Source organism: Lygodium microphyllum, chromosome 18, assembly GCF_053477565.2.
Source record: "Lygodium microphyllum isolate KBCC chromosome 18, Lygodium_microphyllum_v1.1.10, whole genome shotgun sequence".
Lineage (NCBI taxonomy): Eukaryota > Viridiplantae > Streptophyta > Polypodiopsida > Schizaeales > Lygodiaceae > Lygodium > Lygodium microphyllum.
In genome coordinates, this window is record NC_141152.1 from 32432264 (window position 1) to 32446284 (window position 14021).

Below are 14021 nucleotides of genomic sequence, written 5' to 3' on the forward strand. Positions count from 1 at the left end.
AAAATTTCATGTCTTAGATCAGATGGAGGTGGAGAATATGTCTCTAATTACTTTGATAGATACCTTGCTAAACATGGGATCATAGACAGTTAATTTGCAGCTATACACCACAGCAAAATGGTGTAGCAGAAATGAAAATTAGGGTACTGATGGAATCAGCAAAAGCTATGTTGAATGAGAAGAGTTTGCCAAATGGTCATTGGGCTAAAGTAGTAGTAACTAGTGTCTATGTGCTGAATAGAACCCCTACAACAGGGATTCATGATGTAACTCCATATGAGAGGTTATATGGTCATAAGCCTGACATTTCACACTTGAAGGTATTTGGCAACATTGCATATGTGCATGTTCTTGATGAAAAGAGGAAGAAATTGGATCCTAAAGCTGTCAAGAGTGTGTTTCTTGGTTATGCACAAGACCAGAAAGCTTACAAGTGTTATGTACTGTCCACACACGAGACATTGATTAGCAGAGATGTTATTTTTTATGAGCTGGTATCGTGGTATGGTAATCCTGTTGTAGTGGCTATTGATGGATCAACCACCACTAGTAATGCTGAAATTACACCTACAATGAGTACATCTATGAGTGGTCCTATAGGGGATGGGTCACCTACAGTAAGTCCTTGGTCAAGATGCTTGCGGAGTCGTACTCCTACGTCCATTGACATAGATATGTCAGTGAGGGGGAGATTGGATAAGGGAAAAGAAAATATGCTTGAGGATGTTATAGGTCCACTTATAGCAGGTTATGAGTCGTCTAACAATGACAGACTGGATAATGAGTTGGGCATTCTATCTATTATGACGCCTGGAGCAAGGCAGAGACATTATGTGTACTGCCTCATGAGAGGCAAGCTCAGAGTGAGCCATAGTTACGGAGATCTGAGGGAGTTAGAAAACCAGTTGACAGGTTTACATACACTAGTTATTCAGCCCGCCATTATGCATATATGGCTAGTGTGATAGGTTATAAAGAACCTACAAAGTTTGATGATGCAGTTATAGACAATAACTAGTGTGCTACCATGGATGAGGAGTATGCAGCCTTGGCTGAAAATGAGACATGGAAATTGGTTGGGTTACCTGAAGGCAAAGTCCCCATTGGTTGCAAATGGGTGTACAAGGTTAAGTGCAAGTCAAATGGTTCGTTAGAATGCTATAAGGGGAGGCTCGTTGCAAAAGGGTATGCACAACAATATGACCTTGACTATGAGGAGACTTTCAGTCCAATGGCTAAAATGGCAACAGTCAGAACTGTCATTGCTTTGGCAACATGCAAAGACTGGAAATTATGGCAAATGGATGTCAATAATTCTTTCTTGAATGGTGATTTGGTTGAGGAAGTGTATATAGAGTAGCCTGAAGGCTATGTTCACCTGGACTTTGCTACACATGTATGTTAGCTGAAAAAGGCTTTATATGGATTGAAACATGCACCTAGAGCATTGAATGCTCAGATCAACAATTATTTACAGCAATATGGATTTAGATTGGGTGATGCAGATCACAATCTGTTTCACGAAGAAGACAGATCATGCATATATGTTTCTAGTGGTTTATGTAGATGATCTTATCATCACTAGAGATGATGAAGAGGGCATTGTTGAAATTAACTCATGTTTATAGGCTGAATTCAGAGTCAAAGACCTTGGTGAGTTGAAGTATTTTCTTGGAATTGAGGTAGTCTCTATGTCTCAAGGTATATGGCTTCTACAGAAGCAATATGCTCATGACATGCTACAGAAGTATGGTATGGCTGAATGCAAGCATATGGAGACACCTCCTGATCAAAATGTCAAGATGTAGATTGATGTTGGGAATGATATAGAGAATGTGACCATGTATCGACAAATGGTGGGCAGCTTGATATACTTGACTATTTTCGGTCCTGACTTATGTCATGCAGTGGGGCTGATTAGTCAGTTCATTCAGAAGCCTCGCAAAGCACATTTAGATGAAGTTAGGAGGATCATGAGATATATAAAGGGTACTACAGATTATGGGCTATTTTATGCATATGAAAAATCTATTGACTTGACAGGGTTTACTGATGCTGATTGGACTGGTTGTGCCTATGATAGGACGTCAACCACTAGTGGTTATGCATTTGGATTGGGCAGTAGTATGATCAGTTGGCAGAGTAAGAAATAGCCTATTGTTGCATTGTCTAGTATAGAAGCTGAGTACAAAGGAGCTGCCTTAGCAGCTTGAGAAGCAGTTTGGTTGATAAAACTATTGAAAGACTTGAGAATATAACTGGAAAGAAAAGTGAGATTGCATTGTGATAACCTCAGCAGTGTTATGTTGGCGAGCAATCCTATCTACCATGCTAGGTCCAAACATATTGAGGTTTACCACCATTTCATCAGAGAAATGGTTCTTATAAAGCAAATTGACTTGATTCATGTGAAGATTGAAGACCAGGTAGCAGATATATTTACCAAGTCTCTTGGTAAAGAAAAGTTTATATATTTCAGATAGCTACTTGGAGTTTATTAGATGGTTTGAGCTTGAGGGGGAGTGTTATAATATCAAACTCCCGCTACTCTTCAGTCAGTCTATCTTTATGTGTGTAACTAACATTAGCTGGATATAGATGTACATATGTGTGACATTCAATAAGTCGATGTAGTCAGTGACTTAACCACAGTTAGTCTTGGTAAGTCATACCTATGTGTGTAAGTCTCTTTCACTTAGTCTGATGGAAGAATAATGGAAGAAGAAAAACAATGAGCTGAGGCTCATCTTCCGCTCCACTCTGTCTCTCTCCCTCTCTTCCAAAAATGTCTACTATTACCATTATTGAGTTATATCCTCCTTGCACACAAGGTAACCCAACTACAAAGTCCATGCTAATAAGCTCCTATTTCATCTTGGGAATGTCAAGTGGCTAGAGTTTTCTTGGTAACTTGACACATTCAGATTTTACCCTTTGGAAATTTAGACATTCAATGACATAGTTAAGTATATCACCCTTGAGTCTTTTCCAAAAATATCTTTTTCTGACAACATTAAGAGTTTTTGCATACCTCAGGTGTCCTGAAAAAGGAGAGTCATGTGCTTCCCAAAGTATCATTCTCTTGAGATTCTGACTTGAAGGAATGCTGCATAGTCTCATTCTAAAATAAACAAGTCCTTCGTCTTCATCTATAGAGAATTCTTGATACTTAGTCTTTAATTTGGGATCTTCTTCCTTATTCTGGACTTCCCAAAACAATTTTTGATAGTCTAGGTCATTTTTTGCTTCATCTTTAGTCAACTCGATGATAGGATTAGTTAGCATTGATACGATTGTAGCCAGAGTTTTTTCCCTAGATGGTTCTTCAGCGATAACAGCATTAAGGAAGGCTTTACGACTAAGGGCATGTACCTACTACATTTTCTTTACTAGGTCTGAACTTAATTTCAAAGTCATACTCTTGCAGAATTTCGATCCACTGTCTTTGTCTCATATTAAGATCAGGCTGAGTAAAAATCCACTTAAGACTTTTATAATATATGACTAAGGAAAACTTATTTCCAAGCGAGTAATGTCTCCATAATTTGAGAGTGTGAATCACAACTAACAACTCTAGGCCGTGAGTAGCATATCTCTTTTCATGGGCTTTCAATTTTCTCGAAGAGTAGGCTACAGGATGACCTCCATGCATTAGCACACATCCCAATGCAAGAGAGATGGCATATGTGATGATAGCTTCAAATTCCTTACTTAAGTCAGGTAGTCTTAAGATAGGAGCAATTATCAAACTATGCTTTAGTTTCTCAAATCCATATTGTTCAATCGGCATCCAGATAATGGCAACTTGCTTTTTGAGTAAGTATGTAAGAGGTGTTGCAATTTGGGCATAGTTTCTTATGAATATTCTGTACCATCTACTTAGACCTCTAAAACTTCTCACTTCCTTGATAGTGTTTGGGGGTGGCCAATCTTGAACATCTTTGACCTTGGCAGGATCTATTGATATACCTTCAACAAACACTATGAATCCCAAGTGCTCAATCTTCCTTTTGAAGAAGATGCACTTCTTATTCTTTGCATACAATTTTTTTATTCTCATCGTCTCTAGGACAATGTGAAGATATAGTTCACGTTCTTCTTCCTCCTTAGAATAAGTTAGGACGTCATCAAAGAATACAAGAATAAAATCATTGAGATGAGGCGTGAAAATGTATTGCATTAACTTGTTGAAGGTAGATGGGGCATTTGTTAATCCAAATGATATCACGATGATTCAAAATGACCATATCTTGTGTTGAAGGCGGTTTTAGGAATATATTCATCCTTGATTCCGATTTGATAATATCCTCACCAAAGATAGATCTTAGAAAATATCATTGCTCCTTGTAGACAATCAAGAAGCTCGTCTATCCTCAAGATCAGGTACTTATTCTTCACTATTACTTGGTTTAGCCCTCGTCTCACTAGTCGATACAAAGATGGAGAGTTCTATCTTTCTTATTTTGGAATAATACTAGGGCTGCCCATGGTGAACTACTTGGTCGAATATACCCTTTGTTCTAGTAGTTGTTTGAGTTTCTCTTTTCTTTCAATGGATTCAGGAATCAAAATTTTGTAAGGTCTTTTTGCCACACTAGAGCGGCTCCTAGAACAAGTTTGATGATCTCATGATCAACTTCTCTTTCTGGAGGTAACTCAGTTAGCTCTTCAGGAAATACGTCGATGTATTCTTTTAACCAAGATGGTTCTTCTTCTGTCTAACCATCTTGCTTTACCTTGTTAAGCTTGAATAAGTGAACTGGTAATACTTTCTTCAGGCCTTTCACAATTCGAGAAGCTTTTGCTAATTGAACTTTAGGTTTCTATGTTTCACCTTGTGTACTTGCTATTTCACTGTTCAAATCCTGAAATGTAACTTGACCTTTTCCACAATGGATATGAGCATCATTGGGAATCAACCAATCCATTCCTAGTAAACATTCATAAGCTCCTAAGTTCATTAGTCTGAATCTCATACTTCAAAGGGCTCCTTCTAGGTTAAAATCTACCTTGGCAGTTCGTTGTGTAGAAAGTACTTCCTTTTCATTTGCTAATTCTACAAGTAGCTTTGATGAATTTACTATATCTATTCCTAACTTCTTAGCACACTTCGGAGAAATAAATGAGTGTGTACTTCCACAGTCAAGAAAAACTTTAAATGATTTACATTGGTGACTAGCTGGTGTCTATATTATTGAATATTGATGATTTTGACCCTTCTTGTGGGAATGCAGCATGAACAATTACTTTTTCAATATCTTCTTTCATAGTAGGGTCTTCCTCCTTATTAATCTCTTCAAGGGTAATATTTGACATTCTTTCTCTTGCCATAGCTACTTAACCACAGCCTTGGGCAGCTCTGCTTGACCTCAAAATTGGCCTTGGCAATGGTTTCCACCAAGCTTTCGACAATCTCTCTTGAAATGTCCTAGCTCATTATAGTGAAAGCACCAGCGACCATCCCTATTTCCTTGTGTAGGAATAAAATTTCCAATTGCATCGGATTTTTCATTTATCTTCTAACCGTAGTGAAATTGGCATTAGGTTCTTTTTGCTTGACCTTTGAATCCTCCTTTTTTCTAGATATTATTTTTAGTCTTTGATTGTTCTTCACGCACAAAAGAAGAAAATCAAATCAAAGCACCTTGGAGGTCTATTGGATGCATTGATTCCAAACGAGTATTATGAGGAGAATTTAGCCCATTGCAGAACTTGAACATTTATTGAGCAATATCCATGCATACATATTTAAGAAGTGAAACAAACTTGGAGTAATACGCCCTCAGGGCCAGTCCCATTTGCTTTAAATTAAAGAACTCGTTCAAATTCTGGGTTAGATAAGCTGGAGGTAAATATCTTCCCCTTACATATTCTTTTAGCAAGTCCCAAGTAGATGTATTTTCAGGGACACCTTGATTTCGTCAACACTACTTCCACCAATGTTGAGCTTCACTAATTAATTTTCTCTTAGCTTTCATGATTTGGTTGGTTGCGATAGTTCAAGTAGTAGTAAAATAATTTTCCATAGATTTGATCCAAATTTTTGCATGGGCTTCCACCTTCTCACATTTCTTGTCAAATTTTAGAGGTTTGACTTGCTTCAAAATATTCCTTTTCTCTTGGGCTTTGTTGGGAATTATTGTGGGTGCAAAATTATGGAAAATTTTCAAAAATTTCCTATTTATATTTTATGAAATTTATATAGCATTAATATTAGAGTTTGATACTCAAATTATTTCTTGCTTAATTTATTAAAACAATTTCAAATAAAACTCTTTTCCCATTGCTAAAGTTAAACTACAATTTCAGAGGTTGAAAGGGAAAATAAGGTTCCATCATTTCTTTGATTGATAAAGTATCAATCAAAATTATTACAACAGATGTACAAGAAGGTAATCAATTGGGAAAAAATACATTATTCAAATAGCTCACAGGTTCATCTTATTTTTTTCAGAAAAGGATTCCCTACTACAATCTAAGCATGACACTTTAATACCTCGGGGGGGTCACTCATGAATATATTTTCATTGAAAAAGGGTTTACCACCTTTTCTCGGGTTTCAGGAATTAATATTTGCATTTTTGGGTAGCTACCAAACCTCCCATTGATCCTCAAATCATGGTGGCCATCATTCCTCGACAACCACATGATCTTGTCATGATCCGGTGTAGGACAACCGGTCTTCATTCCAACCAATCTCTTCCCATTTACTTGCACATGAACCATCTCTTACATGTTCCATAAGGTGCAACCCCGAAGATCAAGGCCTACAAAGAGAAGAGCTTTACACTTCTTTGGTTGTTTCATTCCAACCATTTGATCATGTGGGTACTATGATTGGGATGTGTATGATGTGGATGCATGCAATAATTGTTGGAAAATCTGACTGAGAGCATAAAGCTATGTGCAAGAACAAGATCTTGATTATTCACTTGCTCAAGGTACAATTGGTATACTCTCTCTACTCTTGAGAGTGACCTCCATGCTATTTATATAGCCTCTCTGTGGGCTAGGATTAATTTGATGGCTATATCAACACTATAAAGTTTTTCACAAACTCATTAGAATTTGGCATTGGATTGCCCTTGATTTCTTATAGTAACTTTGAGTTCCTCTTTGAGTTTTAAGCTCTAGGATCTTTGACACACTATGGGCATAGCATTGAGAAGCAAAAATTCCTTCTACATTCATTAGAAGGAAGGATTTCGAACTCTTCGAGGAATGACATGTTTTGAAGGTGAATAAATATTGGAAGAGAAAGTTTATGAGTATGAAATGGAAGATATGGCAGAGAAGAGTGTGAAGAATTAGGAGATGCACTCCTCTTTGAAACTTAATCTAGTTTTGTAGAAATTAGTCATGAAAGATTTTCCCATAATCAAAATACGAGTTTCTCTAAGAAGATATCTTGTGTGTGATTGTTGTCCAAGATGAATGATGAGTCAATTCAATGTCTCTTCTAGGAATGCTATGAAGTAAAAAGCCTCTAGATGTCCCTAAGGAGATGGATTGATTGTGTTTGTTTTTGTGAGAAGATTAGCATGAAGAATAATGCTTTTTTGTGACCTTGGTGAGCTTAATGAAGAGTCCCTAAACATAAGGAATGTACTTACAAAAATAGCTATTAGACTTATATGGGATCCTACGAATGGTAAACTTTTTAATAGATTCCCCTCTAAATTGTCCTTGGACATTCAAAATTGTAAAGAATGTATTATCAAAGCTCTATATAAACTTCTAATAAAGAAAGGCTCTATATTCTAGGATTTCATACAAAGGCCTTAGGAAATACATCAAGTACTTTGAGAATACCCTACCCTACATTGATGCATTTCCACGAACAGGTGTTGATCTAAGAACTTATTTCATTACTACATATTTCTATGTAGAAAATAATTTTTCAATTAAAAAGAACAAAATATATACGAGGTCATTCATCTAACATGCAAAAGTGATATTCAATAGTGGGAAAACAAAACAAAAATTTGTTAAAAGTGTTGTACTTTGACTTTGTCTTCTCTCCCCCCCCCCCCCCCTTTCTCAATGAAAGTGAGATATATAAAGAGAGTACACTTGAAGAAAGAAAACCAAGTGATCCTATATGGAGTTGAAGTTTAACATTGTCTATATCACATGTGTTTGAGGCCTATTTATAAATATCCTCATCAACGAATTTTCCTTGAATAAAACAGAACCCTTTTTTAATTGAATCTATGAATAACCCCTTTATATGACACCCTTTTGTATGTTAAGAATGCATGAAAATGATATGTTAAAAATCCCTTATTTTGAACCCACGTGATACAGACATATATTCATGAGTGACCCCATCGAGAATATACATTGTGGAAAAAATTGTTTTTTTGACATTTCTAAAAACTGATGTGTAATATGTGTTGCTTAATTAATGAAAAGTTAGTGTCTTATAAGTGACTTGTAATTCATTGAAAAAATGTGTTGCATATTAGATGTATTGACTTTTTTTCAAAAATAGGTATCACTTAAATTTTTTTACAAGTTTTATTGACACCTCGTTCTATTTTAGTATAAATGATTGAATCACATTTTCAAGTCCTACTAACACTGTGTTCCATTCTAGCATAAATGATTGAATCAAATTTCTCATTAAGGAATATGTCTTGGTCTTAATTTTTCTCATAAAGCTTCTCAAGAAGTAAGTCCAAATCATTGGGACCAACCTAGTAGGAAAGTAATTTGGATAAACTCAAGGAATAGCTTATCATTGTTCTCTTATTGAACCTAATTTGAGGTCATTAAAGCTACCTTATCATTGTTCCCATATGAAAGTTGCTTGAATTCACCATGGAAATTGAGGTCATTAAAGTTGCCTTATCGCTATCCCCATATCAAAGATGTGTGACTTCAACATGGAGTTTGATGTCATTACAAACTCTAGCATCCTTAGCATTAGATGCATTCTTAACAGAAGATGTAAATCCCATAACATATTCCTCTTGTAACTTCAACTCAACTCCAAGCCTTATGAGAAGAATTATACTACCCATGAAGTGGATCTATTTGCTAATTATGCACATAGAAAATCCAAAAGAGTTCTCAAGTCTACACATACCAAGGGAAGAATTTATGATTGAGTTATACTCAAGAAAATAGAGCATATGAATTGTCCCTACACTTTTAGTGGCTTAAATTATATTCAAAAGCTTAGCAATACTAGTTTACCTTTAATTCAAGTAGTTTTGAGAAGCAAGGGAGATTAGGGATCACCACTTTTTTAGATTTCCTTAGGTTTGTTTGAAGTGTATTACTTGAGGATGCCCATTGGAACCTTAGTAGTGAGATTGGTTGTATACTAGTTAATCTAGGTTGAGGGAATTTCAGGGTGTATTCATTTTCTTAGGATAGTTGAAGATTATTTAGGTATGCTTTTTGAAGTTGCATGTGTTCAACGAGCCTTTTCCATTTTTTTCCATGGATCTCTCCCACACTTGTCCTAATTAAGTTTCAACTTAGATCTTTGTTTTCACTCTTGTCTCATCCAACCTCACAAACATTCTCAATTACATATGTAAGTTTCTATATGCAAATCCAATGTTAAGAAATTCTTATGTCATGTGTATGTAAGTCCCACATTAAAAATTCATTGTATATATGTTTTAGTTAAGGTGTACATCCCCTTGATGTAAAATGATTTGAAAAAGGGTGAAATAGTTTCTTTCTAATGTTGACATTCATTAATATGAGTAAACTTTTCTCCATGAAGAATGTTGGGTACAACTTTTTAGACTTTAACATGGACAAAGGATTTTCAAATTAAAATCAAGCTATGAAACTAGAACAAAAATTGTGCTTTTCCATCACATAAACTAGAATAAAAGAGAAATAATTGAAGTGAAAGAATTGCTCTAAGTTTTTCTTTGATATATATTGACACATTTCAAGCAAAGTTAAAGAGAATTAAAGTTTATCGAGCATGGTGTCAACTCATGTGGGAAACCAAGTATTATCAAGATTTATTCTAATGATACTAACATAATTGATACAAAGTCAAAGAGCGTTGTTTTCCAAGCACACTATTGACTCATATGGCAAACTAACTATTTTCAAGTCCAAGATTTTTAAAATTTAAACATGGGGTAAGAAAAGTAAATAGCATTGTTTTTCCAGCATGGCATTGTGAACTCATATGAGAAACCAAGTAATTTCAAGTTTTAATTTAATAACAAGCATGATATTAAAATGCTCGAGGTGGAGGAGAGCATGTCATTACTCCTTAAAAGGATATGTTATTTAGGCTCAATAGATTTATGAACACGAACAAAGTCATGAATTTTCGCATTCTCAAAGAAACATACAAGTGTATCCCTAATATAAATGTCAATTTAAGGCCTTTTTATCTATCACAAATAGGATGCTTGTTGGCCTTTTTCTCACACTTGGTTGGTCACCAAGATGGACATTGACAAAGGATCACAAGTCGAGTTGATAGTCCAAGGTTTAGGTGCTCTTGTATTACAAGTATTGATGTAAGGCCTTCATATTCAATTCACAAATGATGATGCTAGAGCTACACTTCATGGCACTCACTAGTGTTTCTTTACAAAAGCAAGTTAGTACTGCCTATGCTCGTAGTGGAAATTTCTCGTGGACTCATTGTAAGTGCTAGACGTCTTGTGCTTTCATAATTTAAAGTAGGTCAGAATCTTAGTGGTAGTGGTTGGGACATTGGAACTATCGGGACTTATCTAGCAATAGACAATGAATCGACACCCGGCACTAGCAAATCCAGGCTCGATTGAGGATGAAAGGTGCGGTGGGGACACGCGTCATCATGCGAGACCGTGAGATGAGAAGCGAACAGTGTCAAGAAACGCCTGGACAGCCCGTCGGGTTCGACTAAGGCATTGTTGATGACGGCGCGAAGCTGAGAGGCTTTGTGTCTGGCAGCTCTACCCTGCTCGCCATGGACGATGCAGTGGAGAGAGGAGGCGACGTCGTGTCTAGAGAGGGGGGCTCGGAGGGGGATGCCGACCCCCCACTCGGTGATGAGCTTGAGGTTGGTGTTCTGCTCTGATAGCTTGGGGTAGCCGATCATGGGCACGCCTGCGGACAAGGCCTCCAGCATGGAGCTGCAGCCGCAGTGTGTGATGAAGGTGGCGGCGGAAGGGTGCGCGAGAACACGCGCTTGCGGCGACCAGCCCACCACCAGCCCGCGCTCGCGCGTCCGGGTGGCGAAACCGGGTGGCAATTGATTGTTATGATTATTATCTGGATCACTATCATCCGGATCGTCATCGGTTTTTGGCCGGAGCACCCACAAGAACCGCAGGCCGCACGCCTCCAGGCCATACGCCAGCTCCTCTGCCTCCTGCGGCAGCAACGTGGCGAGGCTTCCGAACGCCACGTACACCACCGACCGCGGCGGCTGCCGGTCCAGCCATGACACGCACTCCTGATCCTCCGGGAGCAGCGCCGTGCTCCACGTCACCAATTGGGCCTTGGTTCTACCCGGTTGCGTCCATTCCACGCTGCACAGTAAGGGGCCCACCGGATACACCGGCAGGTTGACCTCCATCTGCATCGCCTCCACCGCGCTGGCCTCCAGGTCGTATATGGTGTTGATAACCAGGCCTGAGGTATCGCGCATGTGCTGAGGATCGAATATTCTGAGGACCACCTCCAGATTCCTCACGTCTCTGCGTAGAAGGTCGATGGGCACGTCGCCCAGGCGGAGGGCCGGGCGCACGGGTGCAAAGTCTAGAGGGGTATCCTCAGACCCTGGAATGAATCGAGCAAAACAAATTTTAATAAAAATGCTCCGCAAATCGTTGTCAGAAATTCGAAAAACACATTCGAAAATCTCCGGAGATTCATATAGCCATAATATAGGATATAAGATACAGGATGTGTTATAGATATCAGATGTATTTTAGGACTCGTATGTTCAGCTCCTACCAGGCTTCAGAGGCATCATGCCCATGTCCATCAGTCGAGGGACATAGTAGGCCGCCAGGTACGCCAGCGCCGGGAAGCCGCTAAACTGAAACCAGTGCTCTATTCCAGCTCTCTTGGCCACCACGCGTGTCCACGGCATCAGCATGTCCGCCACCATCGCCCTCACGCGGCGCGGCCTCTCCCGCACCACCCTCTCTACCACCTTCTGCAACCCTCTCTCCAGCCTCTGCAGCGAATGCTGATAGGCTGGGTCCTCCTCCTCCCGCAATTTCGTTCGATCCTCGTCTTCTTCTTTTTCTGGTATGGCTTCCACATACAGGCGCGAGTCCTGAAGAGAATTTGTATCATCTACAGAACTAAGGCGCTGCTGCTGCAGCAACTTGTAATTGCGAGCTGTATGAACGAAAGTAACCTCGATGTCTATAGAGACTAAGGAGCGAGCAAATGCGAATAGGGGATTGATATGGCCTTGCACAGGATAGGGAACCATCACAACATGAGGACGGCCTTCCATGTGTATTAGCACAGACAGAGATTGTGTGTGTGTGCGTGTGTGTGTCTGGGTGAGAGAGAGAATGTGTAGACTGAGTGAGAGATAGAGTGCCTGTGTGGGTGTGTGAGAGTGAGTACATACTCAATGATCAGAGACCACCGAAGAATTCGATGGGCGTGGTATTAGTAGGCGGGTCTACTGATCGTGGTGCTCTGAGCTCTCGTTTTCTTTTCCAAGGTGCACTTTTCAAGCTGGGAGACGTGCAATCCAACAATTGTCCGAAAGTGATGAGGGGCGTAAAATGCATCTACACCTCTAATCTTTCTCCAGAATTCTCCAACTTGCAGGAAAGTGACACGTCGCAACTTCTTCGTTTTTGACGGACGGTTGAAATGTATTAAAAGAGGAAAAAATTTAATATACAGCTGTTATAGTGATTTGTCTTAGCTTCAGTACAGGGAAGCATCCTGATTAATGGAAAAAAGAGATAGACAAGACGCAGAAGCTGTATGAAGGATATCAACCTAGTTCCAAAGTTGAAGAGATTGCAGATATACTAACGGAAATGAAGAACAAGCTCGAACTAGAAGAAAACGTAACATCTTTTCTGAGTGGATGCTGTTGTAAATGCTAACGTTCTCATTTTGAAGCATCACTCTTTTTAAGAGGCGGGAGATAGTCCGGATTTTGGACTGTGCCTTTTTTAAAAATGCATGATATTAGGATCATACAGTTTTTTAAAATAAGGATAACAACATCATATAGATGCAAATTACGGGCCTTATGTCATATTGCTCAGCCCTTTGAAGAAAAGGTTGTAGATCCAAAGTTCACCTCTAAGGGGTTGTAAAACAACCAATGCTTCTTACATTAATTGTGTCACAATTAGTTCAAGTTTTCCCCTCCCACGTGTGTCAAAAACAAACAAATTTCTTCTGCACTAGATGTGTCTCAGTACAATTCCATTGAGTGTACTAATTTAAGTGCCAGTTGGCTACATCTAGGGTCCTCTAGTCAGCAAAGAATGCCATTGTGAAGCCGAATTCATACTGCAGACTTGAGGCATTAGGCCATCTTCTGACTGCTTTCCACAATGGGGTGACCATTCAACAATCCCAAAATAAATGTTTTTTGTTCTCTTCAGTCCTATTGCATAGAGGGCACATAGGGGAGACTACTCTCCATCTAGCCATACAAGTCCTTAATGGCAACTTCTTTATCATCACTCTCCACCTCATAAGGTTGATCCTGAAAGATGGAGTTGCCTTAGACTGGATTGTCCTTATTCTTCTTTTCCCTGTGGATACTCTGGCCATAGAACATTGCCTAGCCCATCTATCCTTAATTCTCATGAGAGTGTTGAGAGAAGCTTCCTTGTGGTCTCTAGCTCTCCTTCAATTCCACAGTCATTTGCCCCCTAGACTACCTATGTCCTTAAGGATGGAGTCACCTGAGTTTACAAGCATTGCAGACCAAGGATTTTTGAGCACCTACATGGTTGTCACTAGAGATTCTTTCTCCTTTTCTATCAATTGAAACTGCGCTCTAAGAGCTTCCATTCGTCCCCTTCCAATCATGCTCGTCCTTTCTTATG

At 38.9% G+C, this 14021-nt stretch overlaps 1 protein-coding gene across 1 annotated transcript; it reads right to left on the bottom strand.

The window, feature by feature from the left end:
• Positions 1-10250: 10250 nt before the first annotated feature.
• LOC148020728 (UDP-glycosyltransferase 85A1-like) lies at positions 10251-12719 on the bottom strand. The gene is made up of 2 exons (XM_087699442.1): positions 11935-12719; positions 10251-11757 (listed from the first exon to the last, which is right to left on the bottom strand). The coding sequence occupies exons 1-2, from the start codon at positions 12446-12448 to the stop codon at positions 10721-10723; spliced, it is 1551 nt and encodes a 516-aa protein (XP_087555568.1). The 5' UTR covers positions 12449-12719; the 3' UTR covers positions 10251-10720.
• Between the last annotated feature and the right edge of the window lie 1302 nt (positions 12720-14021).

What these genes read in the sequence shown, in the direction of transcription:
- LOC148020728 (XM_087699442.1), bottom strand. Translation starts at nt 12,448, where the DNA reads ATGGAAGGCCGTCCTCATGTTGTGATGGTTCCCTATCCTGTGCAAGGC. An exon ending in CATGATGCCTCTGAAGCCTG is followed by an intron (nt 11,758 to 11,934) that starts GTAGGAGCTGAA and finishes GATTCATTCCAG; the next exon opens with GGTCTGAGGATACCCCTCTA.